The sequence below is a fragment of the Balaenoptera ricei genome, chromosome 12 (assembly GCF_028023285.1).
Source record: "Balaenoptera ricei isolate mBalRic1 chromosome 12, mBalRic1.hap2, whole genome shotgun sequence".
NCBI classification, from domain to species: Eukaryota; Metazoa; Chordata; class Mammalia; order Artiodactyla; family Balaenopteridae; genus Balaenoptera; species Balaenoptera ricei.
In genome coordinates, this window is record NC_082650.1 from 27,723,914 (window position 1) to 27,750,428 (window position 26,515).

A 26,515-nucleotide genomic window follows, 5' to 3' on the forward strand; every position below is an offset into this window, starting at 1 on the left:
CTTTTTGGGCACGGCTGTGGCATCTTAGTTCCCTGACCAGGGATCCAATGCTTGCCCCCTGCAGTGGAAGCACAGCGCCCTAACCCCTGGACCGCCAGGGAATTCCTCTCTTTGGCTTTCAACTGGAATCCCTTTGGGAAATACTTTGTTCCATATGGAACAGTATTTCTTTCACTTTCAGAAAGAGAAGTACAGAGACCTAAGTTTATGAAGTTGCTAAATAGGGAAGGGACATGGGGAAATAAACTTCACCTTCATGGGATGGTATTTGACTAGACTCAGTCTGAGTAGTAGATTGTGATACATCCTTTAATAAAATTTTAGAATATTATCTCTTACATACATTTAGAGTTCTCAAATAGTTGAAGCCATTATTGTTAAATCTGAATGTCAAGGGTCTAATTGTTCGGTTTATTGAGGTAGATGTTAAAAATTTGGAGTCTATGTTAATGAAGTTTTAAGTGAAAAAGTTATTAGTTTCTTGGAATTCAGGAATATATTGAAATTAGTTATTGTATTCCATTGTCTGACTTGAGAGCTTTAGTAGAGGTGTAAATTTATGAGCTGGACTCATGTTTTAGAAGCATTCAGTAATGATTAGTGTGTCAATTATGCAAGTGAAGCCAAAGTTGTACACTAAGTGTGCTAGCTCTCTTTATATTGTTGTATTACCTCCTTGTACTTTAGCTTTTAAAAATGGATCCCACTGGTTAAAAAAGAACAGGCTTTAGGATGCCACTTACCACCACTAGTAGGAGAAAAATTCCAAACAGTGTGTCTTTATAATGATCTGTACATAAGAAAGATTTTTTCCCAAGGATGTTTTAGGTATTTCACAACAGTGAGCTGATTTACAGTGCTCTTAAAGTGCAGACGATAATCTTGATTCTTGCAAGTAGAAAAGGGTTGGGCAAGTGGTTTTAATGGTATTCTCCTAAGAATTGGAATCAGGTTTTTCTTAGTAATCTCTTAGGGTTGCCCAACTTCCTGATTCAGTAGTAATGAGCCCTCCTTTTAATAAAAGTAGATGATATATATTTAAAATAGATAACCAACAAAGTCCTACTGTATTAGTACAGGGAACTCTGCTCAATATTCTGTAATAACTTAAACGGGAGAAGAAGTTGAAAAAGAATAGATATATGTGTATGTATAACTGAGTTGCTTGGCTGTACACCTGCAACTAAACATTGTAAATCAACTGTAGTCCAATATAAAATAAAAACAAAACAACCCCCCCCCCGAAAAATAATACCCCAAAAAATAAATTAGGAAGAGCAAAATATAAGTAGATGATAGTAAGTACACCGTACAGTTAGGTGACGAAAGGATGTACGTCCACAGCATGAACTCTATTTGGCAATGATAACTTCTTGGTATTGTCATAGTAATTGCAAATTCCGTGGCTTGTAAAGCGCCACTTAAAATTAATACCGCTCTCACCCAATCTAGTCCTTGGTTATGGGAGGTTGTAATTTTTTCTGTCTTGTACTGGAAAGGGAAAACTAGAAGTCTTTTGTTTTTTGGCCACGCCACGCAGCTTGTGGGATCTCAGTTCCCTGACCAGGGATTGAAACCGGGCCCCGGCAGTGAAAGCGCCAAATCCTATCCACTGGACCGCCAGGGAATTCCCTAGAAACTTTAAGCCTCCAGGGTACCTCTAAGCCTGCCATTAGGGTAATGTTAAATACACTTGGAATTTTTTTGAAAGATTGAGTATCACCAAATGTAGACATAAAAAGATACTTACAATACAGAATTTAACTGGTTAATGTCAGTATACAGTTATTTTTTTATGCCTTCATTTGGTGATACTCAACTTTCAAAATCAACGTATTGGCTGTTCTTCACCCCTGTGATAACTGTGGTAAAGATGCTCATCATTTGCCCCAGTTGCTGCAGTATAGTCTTCTGATTTGGAGACCTTGACCTTTAAATTTCATCTTTTAATTGCCATCGGTGGGATGTTTTTCAACTGAAAATTGTCTTTTTTAAGCTAAAAATTCTTCAATGACTTTTTGTTGCCTAAAGCTTAGGATGAACTATAGGAATTTCCTGTAAGCAGCTTTTTTTTTTTCTTTTGCCTTATCCCACTCCTTGTTCACTTTACCTATCTTAAAATCTTACACCCTACCAAAAAACCTAAAAATTCCTCTTTTGGGCTGGCAACTTATTCTGTTTATGTGTCATGCTTTGCTAGAATAAATGTTCAGCACTTAGCATTGTGTATTGTGTAAGACATACATACAGTAGGTATGTAATAAATGCTCCTTGAGTGTATAAAAGAAAGCATGTTAACTGCGTGTGCATATATAGAAATTTGATTGGTATAAGTCAGTTAACGGCTCCTGCTAAAACTTAAGTCAATCTAAGCCGCCTTAAAAATGAGCTGAACAGGAGAGAGTTCAGATTGCTATGAATAGAAGAGTTGGAACCTTAATCTTTTTATACACGGCTCAAGTTACCTCTTGTGTGTTGTTTTGGAGTACTGTGATTTTAAGGGAAAACATTTAGTATATTGAAGGAGAGCCAGAAGCTTGAGGTCTGAAATATTGTCATATGAATAATTGGAAAAGGTATGTTTACTATAGAAAAGTGATGACTGGGATGAGTCCTTGATAGCAGTCTTCAAGTACTTAAAGGGCTTTCCCTTAGAGGAGGAAATAGAGTAAAATTCGGATCAAATAGGACCAGGAAGAGCATTTGATACCACTTTGCCCAGCCTCATCATTTTAACATGTTCCATATTTAGAGGGCAGAACCAGAGCCAGTAGATTAAAATCATAGATATATAGACTTTTGTTGACTCAGTGAGTTAATTTTGATAACTAGGTATTTAAAAAAAGAGTAGGCATTGACATAAATCACAGCAATATCTTTTTGGATCCATCTCCTATAGTAATGGAAATAAAAATAAACAAGTGGGACCTAATTAAACTTAAAAGCTTTTGCACAGCAAGGAAACCACAAACAAAACAAAACCCCTACAGAATGGGAGAAAATATTTGCAGACAATGCGACCAACAAGAGATTTGATTGGTATAAGCCAATTAACAATAATCTCCAAAATATACAAGCAGCTCATACAGCTTAATATCAAAAAAACAGCCCAATGAAAAAATGGGCAGAAGACCTAAATGTTGATGGCCAAACGGTACATAAAAGATGCTCAACATGGCTGATTATTAGAGAAATGCAAATCAAAACTACGAGTTATCACTTCATGTGGGTCAGAATGGTTGTCATCAAGAAGTCTAGTAATAATAAATGCTGGAGAGGGTGTGGAGAAAAAGTAACCCATTTACACTGTTGGTGGGAATGTAGATGTAAATTGGTGCAGCCACTGTGGAGAACAATATGGAGGCTCCTTGAAAAACTAAAAATAGAGCTACCATGTGATCCTGCACTCCCACTCCTGGGCATATATATGGAGAAAACCGTTCTGAAAGATACATGCACCCCAGTGTTCATAGCATCGCTGTTTACAATAGCCAAGACATGGAAGCAACCTAAATGTCCATCGACAGAGGTATGGATAAAGAAGATGTGATATATATGCACAATGGAATATTTCAGCCATAAAAAAGAACGAAATAATGCCATTTGCAGCAACATGGACCTAGGAATCATCATACGATATTGCTTATATGTAGAATCTTAAAAAAAAAAATACAGGGCTTCCCTGGTGGCGCAGTGGTTGAGAGTCTGCCTGCCAATGCAGGGGACATGGGTTCGAGCCCTGGTCTGGGAGGATCCTACATGCCGCGGAGCGACTGGGCCCGTGAGCCACAATTGCTGAGCCTGCGCGTCTGGGGACTGTGCTCCGCGGTAGGAGAGGCCGCGATGGTGAGAGGCCCGCGCACCGCGATGAAGAGTGGCCCCCACTTGCCGCAACTGAAGAAAGCCCTCGCACAGAAACGAAGACCCAATACAGCCATAAATAAATAAATAAATAAATAAAAATGAAAAAAAAACAAATGAACTTAAATACACAAATAGACCCACAGAGAAAACAACTTTATGGTTACCAAAGGGGAAAGAGGGGGGTAGGGATAAATTAGGAGCTTGGGATTAGCAGATACACATTACTATATACAAAATAGATAACCAACAAGGACCTACTGTATGGCACAGGGAAGTATGCTCAGTATTTTGTAATAACCTATAAGGGAAAAGAATCTAAATCATTTTTCTGTATACCTGAAACTAATACAACATTGTAAGTCAAGTATACTTCAATCAAAAGTAAAATTAAAGGAGTAGGCAGCTTGTGAATATCATAGTTTTCTGCTTATAGAAGTATGGAGAATATGGATATCTCCCTGGCAGGAATACTGGGCTACCTGAAGCTGAACTTTTTTCTAGCTATCTGAATTACTTAAGAACTACATTTTACTCTCAGGTGCTTGCTTTATTAAACTGTATGTTATCAACTGAAATTACCTGTGATAATTTTAAAAAATGCTGTATTATTGCTACAGTTTTCAATGTGATAGGAATGAACTTCAATATTTAAGACTTATGCTGTATTCTTTTTTGAAATATGCTAAATTTTTTGATGACTGTCTTACAGTAGCAAATTATTTGCTACTGTAAGACAATCGAAATAAGTTATTTGGAATTTTTATGAAGTAGAGTTGTTTTTTCCTGTTACTCAGACCATGAGAGTTTTGAAAATTATGAGTTGATTATTGCTAAAAAATGAAAAGGACTAAATGGAAGCATCAGGAGTAAAGATGTTTAACTGGACTGTCTGGATGATCCAGAAGCAGAGTAAAACCAGAAGGACATCCTTTAACTATGTTTTCTGTGTTCTAGGTTTTAATCAACTCTTTTTAAGTGTTTGAGAAAGTCAAGGCATATCTCTTTGTGGACATACGATTGTATCAGAAAACAGTATAGAATCTATTAAGTCATATGAATTTTCTAGAAATAATGCAACCAGAAAAATCAAGCTGCGGTTCACCTTTATGCTTTTAGACAGGTCTAAATATTTTTGTTCAAAAATAGTATGAGTAGCCAGTAAACACATAAGACCTTCGGATTCAAACACTGCAATAACCTAGGCTTTTATATAAGTTATTTAAAGGTTCAAATAAAATAATTCCTGCATTTAGACTTATTTAACTTAGATTTTGTAATTTTAATATATCACAAGTAAATAGCAATTTATAGATATATAGTAGGTATAGATACATAGGTAGTAGGTCTCAACTGTGTTTTACGTTACTTAGTCATTTTTATTGTCAGTACAAAAAGCAAAGGAGATTTTCAGGACGGTTTAATTTGAAACATGATTTTAATATCAAGGAAAATCTTGGTCCTAATTAGTGTCAACTAATACTTAAAAGTTTTGAATAAACAATTGAAAAGTTTTAATGAATCTTTAAGAGGTATGTAATCTTTTAAATAGTGCTGGTTGGTTTAAGTGTACTGCATTACTACCGCCCCTGAGAGGTTTCAAGCATAGGTAGCAGAACAGAAGGAAAAAGGCCCTAAGTTTTTTTCTTTTTTTTTGAAATGTAAAACTAAGTGAACTTTCTGGGCATGTGCATCCTAATCTGGGTATCACCTTTTCATGAGATCCTATGGTTAAGGTTGGAGAGGCTATTGCCTACTTGTTAGAATGTTACATTGTATCCTGCCCCATTACTTAAGATAATTATAGTAATTCGAGTACTCCTAATCACCTAAAACTTAGCCTTGTGTCAGAAGGCTAATGGGGTTTCAACTGGGCAGTTGGCAAGATTGAGTACACATCTTTCTAGCCTCTGTTCAAGCCAGCCCTCAGCCTCCATTTATTCACTGGGAAAGTATGCCAAGCATTGGCTGTAAAGTTGAATAAATTATTGGTCTCGGGGATCCAGTACATAGTGTGATGATTAACTATAATGTATTATTAATGGTTTTGGGAAAATGGAAAAAATACATCTAGATAACAAAACCAGTTATCTTTGGACAGCATTTACAATTAAACTAAGTGACAAGTTTTTCCCACGAATCCACAAATATCGGGATGGGGACAAATCACCAACCTGCCTGGTACTGATTTCTATGTGAGTAGAAGTTAAGAATTGAGGTGGCATCTGACAGGCTTGAAAAGGAGAATCTCAAGTGAGCCTACTAAAACGGGATTTTTCCTCTCCAATAGTGAGCACAAGGTACCCACAGTAAGGATTAGAGAGACTGGAATACTTTACCTCAGTGAACTCTCAAAATAGACCTGTCAAGGCAAGACTCCTTTTAAGGACGGGACCCCACACTGAGGAGAAAGTACTGAAAGTGGAATCCTAATTCGCAGGGTAGACACGGTGGATTGAGAAGGCCTAGATTCAACTGCGGGAGGGGAACACAGCCAGGAAAATCTTAGAAAGCATGCCATCAAATATTTGAACACTACTTGAAAGTGACAGAAAAGGTAGAAAAGATTTACTGAAATTCTGCATCATTCTAAAAGTTCACGAAAGTAATTTCACTTAAAAGTAATAGAAAAATATTAATGTCAAATCTCGTAAAAGGTTGTCAAGATGTGGTATGTATGAATGCTTTAGTAAACAAAATGGAGGAAGGATCACTGAAGAATTAATTTTAGAGGGAAATTGTCAGCAAAGCATTCATGGAGATGTAGCATTTGACCTGGGCCTACCGTGCTGTTACCTAAATCAAAGTTGAATATTGAGCTCTATTAATAATGCAGCCTGAAGGAGGCTTTAGTACTACTGGTTTCCCTTCTCATGCTCTCAAGGGATATTCTCCTTTTGGACCTATTGTGTGCTGTTTGATATCAGATTGGAAAGGGAGGAGGCTATAAGATCATTATTTATGAAGGCAAAAGGGAAGGATAAGGAACTTGAGAAAACGCTATGTAGGGTCGCTGATCCATTTGCATTTTTTACATTTGTCCAGCACCTCTCTCCTGCTCCTTTAATCCTTATCTAGCCTAGACTACTGGACCTGTCACTATAATCACTGTTGTTCTGCCAGTTTCTTCGTTTCAAATCATTCTTGGTGTGTTTTCTCTCATCCCATATCCAATTATTTTATTCAACAAATATTCAAATAATTTATCCAATTATTTTATTGAATGCCCATCAAATATACCAGGCAGTCTTCTAAAGCGCTGGAGATACAGCATGGGTCAAAACAAATTTCCTATTCTGGAGTTTTGTTTGGCAGTAGGTGGAGCATAAATATACATGGTATAAGTGCTATAAGGAAAAATAAATCATGGAGAGAGAGTGGAGAGAGATGCTCTTTATATATATTGCTCAGAGAAATCGTCTCTGAGGTTTCTACTAGATTGTAAGCTCCAGGAGGGCAAGGACCTCAGCTGCCTTGCTCATTACATTCCCTGCGCTTTAGAATGATGCCTGGCACATAGTACATTCAATGTTAGTTTAATGAATAAATGTTGTGGACACATAGAGAAATTAGTTGAAAAATTCTCCCATTTTTTGATTGTGTTGGTCAGCAGCAGACGCAGTTGATCCTAACTTATCATGTCACTCCAATGCATTTCTCACTGAAATACTAGAAGCAGTAGCTGTTTTTTTTTTATAATAAATTAATCTTATTTATTCTTGGCTGCACTGGGTTTTCGTTGCTGCACGCGGGCTTTTCTCTAGTTGCGGCAAGTGGGGGTTACTCTTCCTTGTGGTGCGTGGGCTTATTGCTGTGGCTTCCCTTGTTGCGGAGAATGGGCTCTAGGCACATAGGCTTCAGTAGTTGTGGCACGCGGGCTCAGTAGTTGTGGCACGCGGGCTCAGTAGTTGTGGCACACGGGCTTAGTTGCTCTGCGGCATGTGGGACCGAACCCGTGTCTCCTGTGTTGGCAGGCGGATTCTTAACCACTGCGCCACCACGGAAGCCCAGTAGCTGTTGTTTCTTATGAAGCCAGTAACCTCAGATCAGAATTGAAAATTGGGATATTACCTGCCAGGACTTGGTGGTCACTTTACCATCGTAGGCTAGGCCAGATCAGCATTGGCAGCCTGGATAACCTGGAGCGTTTCATGAAGGAACATTCTAAGTACTGCAATGCTGCAGATTCCTCGATGACAGCGTTTAGCATCTGCTAGTCGCATAAGCATATAATAGATGTTTGCTGAAGAGACGAATGAATTATTAAACAAATCGCGACATCCACGGCAAGCGGACTTGGGAGAGCGGCCCCACTTCGGGTCTGTATGTAGAGGATGACACACTTTCCCTGCGAAGATCTGTGTGGGGCACGAACTCCGGATCGTGGGCCTGATCCAAGGGCCGTAATGGCTCCATACTCTGGGCTGTAGACACCGGTATTATGAGAGCACCCGGGAAACCTAAAGACGAGTCTTGAGCATGCGTCATCGTCCCTGCGCGGCCTGCCCCGCCCACCTGCTGCGTCTAGGCTTCTATTGGCTGCCTTGCTAAAGGCCCGCCCTCTTGAAGGAGGAAGACACTCAGTAGCCAGTCTAAATAACCGTAAATAACCTGACGTCATTCCGTAACCAGTCACAGGCAACGATCTTCAGCCTTGTCCAATTAGGTCGGGCACGGGTCATGGCCCGCGGAGTTTAAGTTTAGTCGGGGGACGCGGAAGTGGCGAGCCAATCGTGGAGGCAAGGGACAGGTTCGGTGGCGCACGGGAGGAGGGCCGCGCTTCCAGCCGAGTTACCCCGGCTGAGTGAGGGGCTACAGGGCCAAGCCCTGGGCCAGTGGAGGCGTCGTCACCGCCCGTGGCAGGCAAGCTGAGGCGCGCGGGCGGACACGTGTGGACGTCTGAGCGCTCCTGGACCAGGAAGAGTGCACGCCGGGCCTGGTCCTCTGCGGATTCCGCGGCAAGGTTCCTTAACGACTGCAGCTTGAAGTTCCTGTGGTTGCCGGGAGGCTGGGCTTCGGAGGAAGGTAAGCCAGGCGACCATGCTGGGTTAGGAGAGACGCCGAGGGAGCTTGGGACCAAAGCGAGTGATGTGACCGGGCGCTAGTCTCGGCCTGTTGTTTAGTAGTTAGGTGACTAAGTCACGCCACCTATCTGGGGTTCATATTCTTTAAAATAAGCGAGGAGAGATGGGTGGTACTCCGATACGTTAGTGAGGAAGAGCTACCGTTCCTTTTGTCAAAGCCTTGAGTGGGCCCCCTGCCTGCTTTCAAGGATGGGTTGAACTCATCCCTCCTAAGAGTCTCAGCCCAAAGCTTTCGGAGAGAGGGCGCATCGCTGTTGCCACTAACTTGAAGGCTTCCCTGCTAAGTTTCCATTTCGCTGATTGATATTTATTAACCAGGCCCCTTCAGAGGCTCAAAAAAATCCTATGAATTTTTAATGCAACTTAACTGATAAATTGAAGTTTCTTTTACCAACCCTTCCCCATTCCCCCATTCCTCTTTTTCTCTCCTCTCATTAAAATAATGCTGGCCAGAGAGATTAGCTGATGGTGTAATGTGTAACGAAAGGGGTTTTCCAGTTATTTAATACAATTTTGTGCAGCAGTTATTTATTTATCAAGAGTAATGTTTTCTAATTTTTTTTCCCTTAAGGTATCAAGAGACAATGTTTCCTTAAATTTGCTTCTGTATTCGCCTCATCAATGTCATTCATATTGAGTATCTTAAGAGAGATGCTGGAATATTTTGGTGTTCCTGTAAACCAGGTAAATGTCTTTTAATGGATTTGAATGAACCTGTTGTATTTGTTTGAGGTCTTATTTTGGAAATGATTTATATGTCAACATTCAAGGCAAAACTGTTACTTCTCTATAGGTGTAACAAAGGCGAGTTTCCTTTAGTATAGCTTTGATAGTTTGAGTTAAAAAAGGGATAAGATTATCAGGAACCTGTTTACTTGATAGGTCAAATGCCAACAAAAGATACAACCGAAGCAAAATATAGACATGACCTTCATAGATAAAATATTTTAAAAATATCTAGTGGCTTTATTTAAGGTAATTTAAGTTTGATACTTGGATATAGAATGGCAAGTTATAGCTCAGCAAATTCAGAATAAATATTAAGGAGAGAGGTTGGCTTAGGTGTGAGAAGTATAAGCAAATCAAATTTTGTCTACTTACTGAGTAGCTATGACATCTAAGACAATATGCATGTTTCTGTAGGTGATGCAGAGTAGCAGTACATGGTTCTTGTATTCATGATGCTTAAAATATAATATGAGATATAAGAAACATAGAGATAACTATAATACAGGACTGAATATAAGAGAGACACAAAAATAATAGGGGGGCTTACAGAAAATGGTCAAATTGTTGCTGTTTGGTGTGGTGAATTAGAATAGACAAGGATAATTAAAAGGTTTTAAACAAAAGTTGAAAAATGATGGAGGCATTAATATAAATGGACAATTCTGTACGAGAAACTACTTTGAGTAGGGAGATAAGTCATATGTGCTGTTGGAATATATAAATACAAAGGTCCTGCAGATAATTGGATATATGGTTCTGGAATGTAGGAAAGAAAAGAGATTCAGATTTGGAGTTATCTACATTCTTTTGATATTTGACTTTGATGATGTAATGGAGGATGTCACTGGATGTTATTGAAGCATTTTGAATTTCAGAATTGAAGAGATTAAAGATAACAAAGACTGAGTGATTGTTGAAGATTTACTTATCAGTAGATTATTGATGCCTTTAGGGATTTCTGTAGGTGGAGAGTGGCAGCTGAACTGTAGTAGTTTGAAGAATGATTGAGGAAGGGAAGTGGCATCAGCAACCTTTTTTTGAAAAGTTTGTGAAAAGAATTTGAGAGAGGCCATCAATCTGAAGGAAAACTGCTTAACCCAAAAGAGCATGTGTTCTTGTTAATGGATAGTGGGAAATTAAGTTGGATAGATAGAATAGGGCCAAGTGGCAGAGGACCTTTGAGGGTGATTGGAGAATGAATACGCAATTCATGGAGTATGTTATGGCAACTGAGCTGGCAGAATTGATGGAAGATTGTGAGGCTGGCTGATGGAATCAGTATTTAATGATTAGAGCCAGGTGCTTGGATATGATCAGATAAATTCAGAACCCTTGCCATTTAAAAGCAGAGGAATGGCATGACTTTGTGCAGAAGATGCTATGTGCTGATGACTTTGAAATCATTCTCTCTAGCCCCAGTTTTTCTCAACTAGTCCTATGGCTTTGATTTTTACCTGTCATGTGTTCTGTATGCTGATGATTCCCAAATCCATCTTTCTAATGCAGGTTATCTCCTAAGTTCTAGAACTGTGTATCCATCTGCTTACTGGATGTTTCCATGAGGATGCTACCTCTATATCTGTGGCTTATAATAAACTTCGTTTTCCTTATGGGATCTTAGGAAAAATGAAAAGTCCAATTTTTAATGCTTTTTAAAGAGAGAAAATGCCTCCTTTGTGTCGAAAGCACTTCCAAAAGAACAAACGTTATGTCATATTTTGGGGGAGGTTCCTGTGGGAATAGTTTACACCAATATGGGAAACTCCAAGCTAAAGGACAAAGTTATTATTTGAGTTATAGAAGCACATTTCATTTCTATTATCTTCTCAAGAACTGACTACTAGAAAATGTATTCCACTGTAAGTAAAGCATTCTTTTTTTTTCTCTTTTTAAAAATTGAAATATAGCTGATTTACACTATTGTGTAGTTTTAGCTGTACAGCAAAGTGATCAGTTATATAATATTTCAGATTATTGTCCATTATAGGTTATTACAAGATGTTGATATAGTTCCCTGTGCTATGCAGTAAATTCTTGTTGCTTTTCTATCTTACACACAGTAGTTTGTATCTGTTAGTCCCATACTCCTAATATAACTCCCCTTCCCTTTCCCCTTTGGCAGCCATAAGTTTGTTTTCTATGTCTGTGAGTCTTTTTCTCTGTTTTGTATATAGATTCATTTGTAGTATTTTTTAGAGTCCCCATATAAGTGATAATATTTGTCTTTCTCTGTCTGACTTATTTCCCTTAGTATGATATTCTCTAGGTCCATCCATGTTGCTGCAAATGGCAATATTTAATTCTTTTTTATGGCTGAGTAATATTCCATTGTGTGTATGTATGTGTGTATATATGTATGTATATCTATATCTATATCTGCCACATCTTCTTCAACCAGTCATCCGTTGATGGGCACTTGGGTTGTTTCCATGTCTTGGCTATTGTAAATAGTGCTGCTATGGACATTGGGGTGCATGTACCTTTTTGAATTAGAGTTTTCCCCAGGAGTGGGATATTGCTGGATCATATGGTAGCTCTACTTTTATTTTTTTAAGGAACCTCCATACTGTTCTCCATAGTGGCTGCACCAATTTACATTCCCACCATCAGTGTAGGAGGGTTCCCTTTTCCCCACACCCTCTCCAGTATTTATTTGTAGACTTTTTGATGATAGTCATTGTGACCCACATGAGGTGATACCTTGTTGTTTTGATGTGCATTTCCCTAATAGTTAGGGCTGTTGAGCATCTTTTCTTGTACCTGTTGGCCATCTGTATGTCTTTGCAGAAATGTCTATTTAGGTCTTCTGCCCATTTTTTGATTGGGTTGTTTGTTATTTTGATACTGAGTTGTATGAGCTGTTTGTATATTTTGGAGATTATCCATTTGTCGATTGCATCGTTTGCAAATACTTTCTCCCATTCTGTAGGTTTTTTCATTTTATTGATGGTTTCCTTTGCTGTGCAAAAGCATTTAAGTTTAATTAGGTCCCATTTGTTTATTTTTGCTTTTATTTCTTTTGCCTTAGGAGACTGATTTAAGGAAATATTGCTACAATTTATGTCTGAGAATGTTTTGCCTATGTTCTCTGCTAGTTTTATGGTGTCATGTCTTACATTTAGGTCTTCAAACCATTTTGAGTTTATTTTTGCGTATGGTGTGAAGGAGTGTTCTAATAACTTCATTGATTTTCATGTAACTGTGCAGCTTTCCCAACACCACTTGCTTTTCTCCATCGTATATTCTTGCCTCCTGTGTCATAGATTAATTGACTGCACATGCGTGGGTTTGTTTCTGGGCTTTCTGTTGTGTTCCATTGATCTATATGTCTGTTTTTGTGCCAGTACGACAGTAAGTAAAGCATCCTTAAACTGTTTAGGGCCTGCTTAATTTATTCCCCCTTTTATTTATCCTTTAAAGGAAATTACATGAATATACTCTGTATTACTTCACAGCTTGAGAAATTGAAATTGTCCATTTTTCATTGGGCCCAAAGATGGGATTTTTAGCTGGGAGGAGGGGAGACAATTTTTCTGAATAAAGTTCTCCAAGATATTTTGCCATTATCAGAAATAAAACAGAATGAATTTGTGGTGCTTTCTCAAAAGATCTTTCTTCCTGGAATCTGTATATGTTAACTCCCATCCCCCTGCTTCCCACTTTTTTAAAGACAGATATGAATAAAGTTTAAATCTTTGAAGAAAATACTTTAGAAGTATGCCATTCTATATTTTCTTTTTAAAAATAAATGTTATTGCATATTTTACATTTTTCCCGTAAATAATATCAATATAAACATGCTCAATAGAGTACTACTTTTTAAACAATGCTTTATGTTTAAATAGGTTTTGCAGATTTGGGAAAATAAAGACTATGGATCAGCTAGGAGTATTGTTCGTATTATTGGGAAAATTCTTCCTTTAGAACCTTGTCCCAGGCCTAATTTTGAGGTAAGTCAGTCAACATGCATTGTTTAAGCACCATGTGTAAAATTATCCTAGGTACTCCTAGGGACATAGGGTAGAACAAAAGAAGAAATGTTTCCTGCAAGCCAAAAACCTTTAGTTTATCCTGGAAACAAGTCATTTCACGTGTGTCTTTGTCTTTATTTTTTTAAGTAATTATATCCAAAGATTGGCAGATGCAAAGCAACCCTTGAGTAGCTTATTTTATTCTTCTAGTTTGTGTTTTATGTTGGACGACATTCACCAGGGGAGAGAATATTGCCACATGTGTAGACTTTAGAATAATTATTTTCCTCAGTTTTTTTTTCTCGCTAATAGGTGTATGTTTTTCTATTGCATATCCTTTTTCCTTTTCACTCTTGTGGATTTTTAACTTACATAAATAGTTTCCACGGGCATGTGTCTTTCCCCGACTCCCTGACTTTCTTTTTCCTTTTTTCCTTTAGCTGATCCCACTCTTGAACTCTGTGGACCCAGCTAACTGTGGATCTGTAGTTCCATCTTTTGCTGACGTTTTGTATGTGATGAATGATGAAGAAGCCAGTTATCTCAGATTTCGGTAATTTTTCTACTTATCTTGGAAAGTGGGGTGTGGGCTATAATCTGAATTCTTCCACATGTTGAAGTATGTTCAGACTGATCGAGCCTTTTTATTTTGTCTACCTCTGTACTGCGCTGTGTCCTGCTAATGTCTTCCTAATAGGGATGACTGGTGTTTTCTCATTTTTAGCCAGTTTTTTCTTTTTCTTTTTTAATCTGTTTTATTTTTATTTATTATTTTTGGCTGTGTTGGGTCTTTGTTGCTGTGCGCGGGCTTTCTCTAGTTGCGATGAGCTGGGGCTACTCTTCGCTGCGGTACTCTTCTCATTGTGGTGGCTTCTCTTGTTGCGGAGCACGGGTTCTAGAGTGTGTGGGCTTCAGTAGATGCGGCGTGTGGGCTCAGTAGTTGTGGCTCGTGGGCTCTAGAGCGCAGACTTGGTAGTTGTGGTGCACGGGCTTAGTTGCTCTGCGGCATGTGGGATCTTCCCGGACCAGCGCTCAAACCCATGTCCCCTGCATTGGCAGGCGGATTCTTAACCACTGCACCGCCAGGGAAGCCCCTAGCTAGTCTTTCTTAATGCACATTTAAACCTCACCCCAGGCCTAGGAAGGAATGATATTAAAAGGATATAAAAATCACCATGTTCATTTTTAGGAGAAAGCTCTTTCCTATACTAAATACTATATTTATTTATTTTATATATTTAGCCAAAACTTATATAGTGTTTACTGTTTACCAGGCAATGATGTTAAATATATTTCAACATTTGGATGTTTTACCGTTTGGTAGTACTAACTTAGTTGTTAGTGTATTCAGATACAGGCTGAAGGGTCAGTTATTCAAAAAAACTGGATAAATTTATTCTATATCAAATTGGTTTATAAATTTTCAAAAAATTAGAATACGGTAAACTTACCCCAACATAACAAGGAATCCTGTAGGACCTTATATTCCGAATATGTAGAGTTTCTAAATAAATTAACTTTATTTCTAAATAAATCAATTTGTACTGTGTTTGAGGTTAATAGATAGGATTATTATTTTTGGTTTACAGTCTGAAAGCAAGATGTGTTCCTTCATTCACTGACTGCTTATTGGTCACCTATTAAAGGCAGCATTTGTTCTGGGTACTGAGAATATAAAGTTACATAAGGTGTTGTTTGTCCTCAGTGAGTCTAGAGACCATTATAGGGTAAAGAGAGCTATTTTGATTTTGTTTTGGTATCTTTATTCTTTAACTGAAAGAATTTATTTCTAGAAAATTTTTCTTCCTCCTTCTCTCTCTCTTTCCATTTTTTCCTTCCACCTACAGAAATAGTATATGGAAAAATGAAGAAGAGGAGAAAATTGCTTCTTTCCATCCTTTGCAACTAGTTGAAGATCCACTGACACCTGCTCTAAGGCATAACAAACCAACAAAAAATGATTGGCCTGAAAGTGAAGCTGCAATTAAAAAAATAGCTGCCCTTGAAGATGAGCTAGCTTTTCTTCGCTCTCAGATTGCTGCAATTGTGGGAAGGCAAGAACTGAGAAACAGTACAAATTCTGGTAAGTAACGTTGGATTTTTATTTCAGTTGGATGATACTCATTTAGTATTTAAGTCAGTGTGGTTCTGAGTAAGAAAAGAATGTTTGCTGCTAATGTATCTTATGAATGACATTAAATATGAAACGATGTTGGGTGTATATATGTATTACCTCTGATGTTTATTGAGAATAAATTAAGATGCATTTGTAGTGACAGGGATGGCTTTGGTTTAAAGAAGAGGTAGCTATGCTGCCGAAGATTGTAGTTTTGTATTTAAAAGCCTGTTTTCTAAGTACAGTTGTCCCTTGGCATCTGTGGGATGTTGGTTCTAGGAGCCCTGTGGACACCAAAATCTTAGGATGCTTAAGTCCCTTATATAAAATGGCATATTTACATATAACCTATTCACATCCTCTGTCCTTCCATATACTTTAAATCATCTCTAGATTACTTATAATACCTAATAAAATGCAAACAGTTATAAATACAATGGAAATGCTATGTAAATGGTTGTCAGTGCATGGAGGATCAAGTTTTGCTTTTTGGAACTTTTCTGGAATTTTTTTTTTTTCATATTTTTTCTTTTTTAAAAAAATTTATTTATTTATTTATTTATTTTTGGCTGTGTTGGGTCTTCTTTTCTGTGCAAGGGCTTTCTCCAGTTGCGGCGAGTGGGGGCCACTCTTCATCGCGGTGTGCGGGCCTCTCACTGTCGCGGCCTCTCCCGTTGCGGAGCACAGGCTCCAGATGCGCAGGCTCAGCAGTTGTGGCTCACGGGCCTAGCCGCTCCATGGCATGTGGGATCTTCCCGGACCGGGGCACGAACCCGTGTCCCCTGCATTGGCAGGCGGATTCCCAACCACTGTGCCACCAGGGAAGCCTTTTTTCATATTTTTTATCTGCGGTTGGTTGAATCTGCAGATGCAGAGCCTGAGGATACGGAGGGCTGACTGTAAGCTTTTCTAACTCTGTAGAAAAGTGTTGGAAATTTAAGCGGAGGGATGCATTAATTTGAGACAAGAGTATAGGTTTGAGGCTTCATATATATATATTTGTAGTTTGAAGTTATTGCTGCTATACTTCCACCAAATCTAGGTGAATACTGTTTTCCAGATGATTCTTTTTAAAATTTTTAGAGATGTGACTTGCTTTAAATAATATACATACACACACAATATCTGTATGTATATAAAAACATCCATATAAACACATATATAATTTGTGTATAATGTAATATTTATATAGTATTGTATATTTATAATTTATATTAAATATTATATATACTACTATGTAATAAATGAGATATGATATATACACTTTTTTTAAGGCTATCATGTTACACATGATCTTAGGAGCAAATCTGTTGTGAAAAAGTTAAGTATTTGGTACCCGTCTTAGGCTCCTGCCTAGAAAATATATGCTTGGGTGTTTCTACAATGTCATCATAGAGTGAACATATCAGTTTGCATGTTTCTAGCCACAAGTTGTTGATCATGTTTTAGCTTTTGTAAATAGAGGATGAAATTCAGATTGTATGTGAAAAAAGCACTTGTAATTTTCTCTTTAAAATGCATTCTCCTCCTTCCCCTACACAGAGAATCCTAATTGGATTAAAAATGAATTTACTGTTTGCTTGACTCTTTCAGAAATTACTAAGCAGATGGGATTGCTTCACCTTCCTGGCCACAGTATCATTATTTTAGTAGCATTACAGAATTGTTCCTGTTTTGATTCTAATTAGTGTTACGTGTTATATTGGAGAAAATTTTGCATGATTTTTCAACAGACCACATTTTCTTTAGGCTCCTTGGACTTGAAGAATGAGAGGCCTAGTGGTTTGGGACAAATGCCATCATCAGGGACTACTCAACTGAGTGTCGAACCAGATTCGTTTTCAAGTTCAATGTTTCCCTCTCCTCCTCCTCCTCCACCACCGCCTCCTCAGGTTTCTTCTCTACAGCCTCCATGTTCTCCTCTCGTGCAAATAGCATCTAATAATATTTGTGCATCAGATAATTCAGCAACTGAAGTGAAAAAACAGCACCCAGATACTAGGAAAACCAATTTTAGTCATCATTCAAAAAACCAGAAAAATAAAGATGTTCCAAACATGTTGGATGTTCTGAAGGATGTGAATAAGGTTAAGCTACGTGCCATTGAAAGGTATGTTGTCATAATTTGAGAAATGAACCCAAATTTTATCAGTGGTGTTTAAAGAAATTATTATATTTATCAAAGTAAACATATATGTCTTCTCTTTGATTCCTCTTTACCCCAAATACACCTCGAGAGAGAATCATTTTCAGTTTTTTGTGACTCTTTGTTCTAGTGTCCTATCTCCATATTTTTGAAACAACGTACTACTTTTGCTATTTCTTGATATTTTAGTTATATTTACTTGCAATTGTTAAAAATCTGGAATACGTCCTCTTAGACATTCTACCCCCTAACACACATGCACACACACTTCTTATTGCATCTTCCCGATATGGTTAAGTTACAGTCTTTCCTTAAATCCGTGTTCAGAATTTATATCCTTACTATAACAGTAAACATTCACAGGTAAGCCATTTCATATACATTTTGTTTGTTGGCTAATTTTATTTTTTATTGCAGTTAATAATTGCCTCCTTGAATCCCCCCACCCCGGAAATCCCCTCCCGGAGCCCTCTGTCCTGTTCTAATCTCACTTGTTGCTCTAAACCTGCTGCATTGTCATCCTAAGGATTTCCTTCGTCATCATGGACATTCTCTTTGTCCTGTGTCGCATCACCCATTTCCTGGGTGTCATATCTTCCTGCAGCTTCCTGAGGAGTGCATGAAAGGTAGATTTAAGACCTTGTATATCTGAATTTTTTTTTTTTTTTATTCTCACACTTAATTGCTAGTTTGGCTGCGTATATAATTGACAGAAAATCATTTTTCCTCAGAACTTTGAAGACATTATTCCATCGGTTTCTAGCTCTCAGTGTTCCTGTTGAGAGGTTAATGTCGTTTTGATTCCTGATACTATGTATGAAACCTGTTTCTTTATTCTTGAAGCATTTAAGATCTTCTCTTTGGTCCTGATGTTCTTAAATTTCATGGTGATGTGCCCTGGAGAGTTCTTTTTAAGTTTCTTATGCTGAGCATTTACTTCTTTTTAAGTTCCTTATGCTGAGTTCACTTATTGATTGAACTCAATCAGTTTAGAGTTTTATGTCCTTTATTTTTGGAAATTTCTTATAACATTTTTCTGATAATTTTCTCCTATTCTTTCCTTCTGTTCTTTTCTTGGAAAGCCTATTAGAAGTTTGAATGCCAGAATTATTTGTCTTATCTTCATATCTTTCCTTTACTGTTTTCTTCTCTTTGCTTTTTTTTATTGTACTTCTTGAGAAAATTCTTTCTAACTCTTCTATTGTTTTTCCTGTCATCACTTATCTTTTGGGGGTTTGGGGTGGGGTGTGGGGGACTGTGCAGTTTGTGGGATTCTAGTTCCCTGACCAGGGATTGAACCAAGCCCTCGGCAGTGCAAGTGTGGAGTTCTAACCACTGGACTGCCAGGGAATTTCCCCCGTCATCATATTTTTAATTTGCGAGACCCATTTCTTTTTCTTTGAGTGCTCCTTTTTTATGTCTTCTTGCTTTTGTGTGTCTTATGCTACTGAAAATATTAACTACAGTTTTATTCTAAGTTTTCTTTTGCTCTTGAATTATGTTCATTTTTCCTGAGTTCCTTTTCCTCTTATTGATTTTGGTCTCCATTTATAGTTTTGGAGCCTTATTTAAGTATCTGGTGATTCGCAGCTATGCATTTATATTTAAAAGTGAGGCACGGAAAAGCTGATTGAAGCTTCTTTGTGTGAGGTGGGATTGCCAGCTGGTGGGCTTCACAGTGTTTGAGGAGAGAACCTTGCCATTTTGTTAGCCAGATCCCATATTTCAGTAGCTGTGTGTCTTTTCTTTGGGACTAGAGAGTTTTTCTAGAAAGTTCTTCAGTCTCCTTCTTGGTCAGGAGAGTTGGGGATTACACAGGTGGTGCAAGCTAGGTAGTTTGAGAGTTGAGTGGGGAAAGGGCAAGGGAGGAGCGTATCATTCCATTTGTGGACTTTTCCTCAATCCCTCTGTTTTCAGGAAGGCAGCTTACCTCCCACTCTCTTCACTGTCATCAGCTTTCCAGCTTTCAACATTTTGTTGCAATTCTTATCTACTCTCTCCTCTCGTAATCTCTTTGTCTTTGTGGGTGTACATCTTTTTCATTTCTTTGCTGTCATTTTAGTAGGCTTTCACAGAGATCTGCCATGTTCACCTGGAAATTCCTCAGTGAAGTTTTTGCTGAGAAAATAAATGTATTTTCTATGTAATAGTGTTAGGACAGATAAGTCATTTCATTATTAATGAGGTTATGATTGATCCTTGTATGAGGCAGCTAGTACAGAGAAAAATCTTACGGTTGTAGGTACACGTTTAGTCCCAACTAGATCTCTTACTGGTATCGTCGGGCCTAGTCAGTGTAAAATGGTGACTCTGTGGCTGTTACCATCACTGGACAAATGACTGAAACGTCAGTAGACTCCACCCTCCACCCCTCTATTCTCTCATTTTTCTAACAACTGATCTTGTTTCATACATTACTGCTAAATCCGACGAGACTTCCCACATCTTTACATTTGCAAATTTACTACCCATGTTCTCTGCCTTCCATCTTGTTATTGCAAATGAAGCATCCTTGATCATGTCCATGCTCTCCCCTCGGTCTCTGGTTCCCCTTCTAAGCATTTCGCTTAAAATTCTCTCTTCTGTCTTCTGCGTCATCAAATTTTCCATCTTTACTTGACTTCTTATTTTATTTTATTTTATTTTATTTATTTATGGCTGTGTTGGGTCTTCGTTTCTGTGCTAGGGCTTTCTCTAGTTGCGGCAAGTGGGGGGCCCCTCTTCATCACGGTGCGGGGGCCACTCTTCATCGCGGTGCGTGGGCCTTTCACTATCACGGCCTCTCTTGTTGCAGAGCACAGGCTCCAGAAGCGCAGGCTCAGTAGTTGTGGCTCATGGGCCCAGTTGCTCCGCGGCATGTGGGATCTTCCCAGACCAGGGCTCGAACCCGTGTCCCCTGCATTGGCAGGCAGATTCTCAACCACTGAGCCACCAGGGAAGCCCAAATTTTCCATCTTTATTCTTCTCTTCACACTTGAGCATTTCCCATCTTCAGAACATGTATACCCTCAGCTATTATAGTTTCTCTGTTCCCTTTCTGGTATAAATTCGTGACGTTGTTTATAGTTTGTTTCCATTTCTCACTGCCTTCTAATCACTGTAATATGGTGTCTGTTCCCATCACTCCATTGAAAACTGTTCTTGTCAAGGTCTCCAGTGACTCCATGTTGCTAAATCCAATGTCAGTTCTCATTGCTCTTCTTACTTGACCTCTCAGCAGCGTTTGATACAGTCCTCAGTTCCCTCCTCCTTGAAACACTTTCTTCACTTGGCCTTGAGGAAATCATGCTTGGTTTTCCTCTTACCTCACTGTCCACCTCTTATTTCTTTGCTTATTCTTTCTTCTGGGCCTGGTCTCTAAATGTTGACATGTTCAAGGCTCAGCCCTCAGCCCCATTCTCCTCTCCACCCACATTGTTTCCTTGGGTGATCTCATCTAGTCCTAGGCTTTAGATACCAGCTAAATGCTAATCATGCCCACATTTATTTTTCTAGCCCTGACCTCTCCTCTGAGCCCCATGCCTACTTGACATCTTCATTTGCCTGTCTCACAGGTACCTCACGCTTCACATGTCCAAAACAGAACTCTTCCTTCCTACCTGTTCCGTCCTCTACCTTGAAAACTTGTTCTTTCCCCAAGTCTTTTGCTTCTCAGCAAATGGCAACAATATCACCCTCAGTCCAGACATCTGGAAATCATCCTGTGTTTTCATTTCCTTTCTATCCACATCCTTTCCATCAGCATACAGCTCACATTTATGTACCACCATCTTTTTTTTTTTTTTTTTTTTTTGATGTGGACCTTTTTTTTAAGTCTTTATTGAATTTGTTACAATATTGCTTCTGTTTTATATTTTGGTGTTTTGGCCAGGAGGCATGTGGGATTTTAGCTCCCCAAGCAGGGATTGAACCCACACCCCCTGTATTGGAAGGCGAAGTCTTAACCACTGGACCACCAGGGAAGTCCTGCCGGTGTCTTATATAGCTTGGACTTTTGCAGTCGCCTCCAACCTGGTCTCTCTTTTCATTCTTGCCTCCTTATCTGTTCTTCATATAGTAACCAGAGTGACCTTTAAAAATTGAAGTCAGATCATGCCGTTCCCCTGCTTAAAACCCTTTTGTGGTTTTCCATTGCGCTTAGAATGAAATCTTGACACCTTGCTGTGGCCTGGAAGTCTCTCTGGGATTCAGCCCTTATCTCTCTGACATCACGTCCTACTTCCCATCTTACTTAACTGCACTCCAGCTGTACCTGTTTTTCTTTTTTCTTTTCTCACAGTTGCCAACCTCCTTGCTGATGGATCCACTGGATGATTACACTAAAACTGACTGCTTGTCATTTCCTTAAAGAGAATGTCACCTCCTTTAAGAGGCTTTTCCTCATCATCTCATCGAAAGTGCTTTCATCCTAGCCACTATCACATTTCCCTCTTTTATTTCATCCACAGCACTGGATAATTGCTGTCCAAAATGTTCTTGCTTACTTGTTTTGGTGTAACACTCTCCTGCCACCAGAGTGTTCTATGGGAGTAGGATACTGCTCTACCCCTGAAGCATAACATAGAGCCTGGTAAAATAGGGGGCATTAAGAGTGAATGAATGAATGAACAGTTAGCCTGAAGTTTTTCTTTTCCTGAACTCCATAGTCCTTTTAAAAGTTCTTAAATATTTCTTTAAATTTTTCTACCCACTGGAAAATTAGAAAATAAAAAATAAAGATGATATTTGATAAATCCCAGGTTATAACGGATTGTGGTAGAGCCTCACATGGGTTCTCAGCTTTCTGATTCCTAATCCATTGTGCCCTCCAGATTTGTTTTTATTACAAGGCAAAACATTCCAATCTCTTGAAGATTTTAATATATTATGCTTATATTTCTGCTGTGTTTGTCAATAAGGAACTTGAATTACACAAAGTTTTAATTTATTCCATTTTTTTTAAAGGTCCCCTGGAGGCAGACCCATTCATAAAAGGAAAAGACAAGACTCACCTTGGGATCCAGTGTCTTTAATATCCCATGCACTTAAGCAGAAATTTGCATTCCAAGAAGAAGATTCCTTTGAGAAAGAAAATAATTCTTGGGAGTCTTCTCCATTTTCTAGTCCAGAAACTTCAAGGGTGAGATTATAAGGTTAAATCTTCAGTTTTTCTAATGCGTATTGTTCATGATGTATCTTTGCCTTCAAGTTCCTTGAAGTAATTAATTATGCAGAACGGGCTTAAGATTGTTGATGCTGTGTGCTGCTAATGTTTCTGTTGTTTGTGTTGACTTTCACGTTCATTTTTAGCTTTTAGCATACTATGAAGTTTTTCTGAGGTAAAACACTTGATTTGAAAAATACTTGTGCATAAGTTTATAATGGTTTATCCTGGGCGTGTGCTAACTTGACATTGCTGTCTGCAGTATGAACTGGGTGTCTGAAACTTTGAGAGGACCAGAGAAAAATGGTGTGATAGATTCAACCTAACCATATTTAAATGTGAATACTCCCAATATTTTTTCCGGTCAAATATGAAGTTTGGATTATTTAGATAAATAAGACATTAACTGTGCTTTTAACAAAGCAGATGAGGTCATATTTACTTCAATGACCATGCTCATTGGATACTTAAAAAAACTCATATTTCAACCCTTGACCCTTAAGATTGCTTCTTTCTTTTTTTTAAATTAATTAATTAATTTATTTTTGGCTGTGTTGGGTCTTCGTTTCTGTGCGAGGGCTCTCTCTAGTTGCGGCAAGCGGGGGCCACTCTTCATCGCGGTGCGCGGGCCTCTCACTATCGCGGCCTCTCTTGTTGTGGAGCACAGGCTCCAGACGCGCAGGCTCAGTAGTTGTGGCTTACGGGCCTAGTTGCTCCGCGGCATGTGGGATCTTCCCAGACCAGGGCTCAAACCCGTGTCTCCTGCATTGGCAGGCAGATTCTCAACCACTGCGCCACCAGGGAAACCCAAGATTGCTTCTTTCTTGAAGCGTCTTTTCTTTCGTTTAGATATAATCCAAATTTGGGGGGTGGTTTTCCATCTCATAAACTAGTTGAGGTAGTAAATAAGAATAAGCCTTGGGAATGAGAGGACAGTGAAAGATGGACAGCGTATAAAGTCCAGTGGGTGGCATTAGAGTGGCGGACATGAGTCAGACAGCAAAGGAGATGGAAAAACTGAAAAGCAGATGGCAACTCAAAGAGCACAACAGAGCAGGGGAAAATCGTTCTACTCAGTTTCAGCGTGTGTGTGATTTCTAAGTTACCATTGTGCCTGTACAATAGCTGATGCTTATCATGTTGACTCAGAAGATTATATTCTTAACTCTAAGAAGGCAAAAAAGTATATAGTTTACTTTAGAACTGTTACATTTAAAATTACAAATGTGTCTAAGTGTTCAACATTTGCATAGAAATTTGTAACTGGCCAAGTACTTTTTTTTTTACTCATCTCATTTGACCTTTGCAGTAATATTTTTTTTCTATCGAAGTATAGCTGATTTGCAGTATTGTATTAGTTTCAGGTGTACACCATAGTGATTCAGTATTTTTGCAGTTTATACTCTATTATAGGTTATTACAAGATAGTGGCTATAATTCCCTGTGCTATACAGTATATCCTTATTGCTTATCTATTTTATATATAATAGTTTGTTAATCCCATACCCCTAATTTGTCCCTCCCCACTTCCCTCTCTCCTTTGGTAACCACAAGTTTGTTTTCTGTATCTGTGAGTCTGTTTCTGTCTTGCATATACATTCTTTTTGTTTTGTTTTGTTTTTAGATTCCACATATAAGTGACATCATACAGTATTTGTCTTTCTCTCTCTGGCTTATTTCGCTAGGCATAATATGCTATAGGTCCATCCATGTTGCTGCAAATGGCAATATCTCATTCTTTTTTATGGCTGAGTAATATTCCATTGTATTTGTGTGTGTGTGTGTGTGTGTGTGTTTGTTTGTGTTTGTGTGTGTGTACCACATCTTGTTAATCCAATGATCCGTTGATGGTCCTTGGGTTGCCAATATTTCCTCTTTTACACATGAGGAAAATGAGCCTGAAAGTGGTTAAGTGATCTGCCTGTAATCTGACATCTAAGTGGCAGAGCAGTGAATAGAACTTGGTTTATTAAAATTCTAGGATATTTGAAAACCTTCAGTTATCTGAGAAATTCACTTAGGTGGAACGCAGTTTCCCAGTGATAGTGGATCAAGGAGGTATTACTGGTTTGTCTTACACTGTTCACTATTCTTTTTGCATTTTCTTTCCAGCCAACTACAAGCATCTTAGAGAAAGAACCATCTCTTTTTGTAAATTTTATAGCACCTTGCTTAGGGCTGGGCACATAGAGACTCAAACTGTAGTCTGTGGAGAGCTCAGTCTGTTTAGCTGTGACCGTCTTGCTCACTTTCATGTCCTCAGCCCTGACTGAGCACAGTGCCTGACATGTAACCCGCTCTTAAACGACTACTTACTGTTGAATGAATTAAGCCTCAAAGGGTTATTTGGTGTTTGTGTTGCCATTCTTTTTTTACATCAGAATAGTTTCTGTGTTAAATATTTGCTTCATTTCAGTTTGGACACCATATTTCACAGTCAGAAGGACATTGAACTAAAGGAAGAACTGACAAACACAGCAGGTGTAGCCCAAGCCACGAGCTACAGGGCTCGTGTCTGCACCTGCAAGGCAGGATTGCAGAAGTATGCCAGCATACTTATCCCTACATGTGAAAGGATCTCATCTCCTGTTAGTGAAGTTAAATGTAGTCTATACACTGGGGTATATTAGTGCAAAGGTCTGAAGGAGAAGATCCAGCAGTTAACTGGCTACTGATGGTAGTTAGGTAAATGGATCTTTTTTTTTTTTTCCATGTATGTTAATGTTATTAAAAGCTGAATGTATACTTTGAGTGATTCTCCTAAGAGCTAAATAGTAAATGATTTAATGTTTCTCATTAGAGAACAGTAAGGTCTCATTATAAGGTAACAGATGCCATTTAATGGATTAAGAAAATGTAAACTAAGTCTGTATTGTACTACTCAACAGATGATGGTACGTTTGGATTTTTAAAAACAATTTCTTAAAGCAGTTATGACTTTCTAACTTAAGAGCCTTTGAATCTTTTAAAAATTGGTAGTGATCTGGTTCACTTGGCCTCCAGCAACTTGGAGATTTTCAAAGAATATAAAATTATAATTTGTTCATTAAGATAGTCATACTTTGAATCATAGATTGAACCTCCTAAAAAATCTTTCTGAGGTGATAAAAGAATTATTCTTAGAAGCTGATTTTGACCGTTAAATGCTAGATTGTAGAAGTATTTAAAGAATCTTCTTGATAAGTTTTGCCTACACTTGCTATGTAAATATGTACACCTACCACTTTATTTCCTCTTTTCCTTTGTAAATAAATATGCTTTTTTGAACTTGTTTGTGTTTCATAGCAGTTCAAATTCACGTTCTCTCCTTACTACATTTAGAATGTCTGATCTTTTTTGGGAAAGAGGGTTCTGTAGTTAGTTTCTTGGGCAATGCAATGAAACACACAGAGGTTTGGAATAGGTATTTTGTCCTTCTGCCAATACTAATGTGGTGTGGGAATTTACATGTTTCCCTGGAAATGG

At 38.4% G+C, this 26,515-nt stretch overlaps 1 protein-coding gene across 1 annotated transcript; it reads left to right on the forward strand.

The window, feature by feature from the left end:
- The first annotated feature begins 9,566 nt into the window (after positions 1-9,566).
- On the forward strand, positions 9,567-25,502 carry MTFR2 (mitochondrial fission regulator 2). Its single transcript, XM_059941919.1, has 7 exons — positions 9,567-9,629; positions 13,520-13,624; positions 14,086-14,198; positions 15,493-15,728; positions 17,511-17,871; positions 22,852-23,026; positions 25,467-25,502. The coding sequence occupies exons 1-7, from the start codon at positions 9,567-9,569 to the stop codon at positions 25,500-25,502; spliced, it is 1,089 nt and encodes a 362-aa protein (XP_059797902.1).
- Positions 25,503-26,515: the final 1,013 nt, after the last annotated feature.

Bases quoted from the DNA above. Each gene is read 5' to 3' on its own strand.
- MTFR2 (XM_059941919.1), top strand. From the start codon at position 9,567: ATGTCATTCATATTGAGTATCTTAAGAGAGATGCTGGAATATTTTGGT. The intron at 15,729-17,510 runs GTAAGTAACGTT...CATTTTCTTTAG, and splicing joins GAGAAACAGTACAAATTCTG to GCTCCTTGGACTTGAAGAAT. The intron at 17,872-22,851 runs GTATGTTGTCAT...TTTTTTTTAAAG, and splicing joins AAGCTACGTGCCATTGAAAG to GTCCCCTGGAGGCAGACCCA.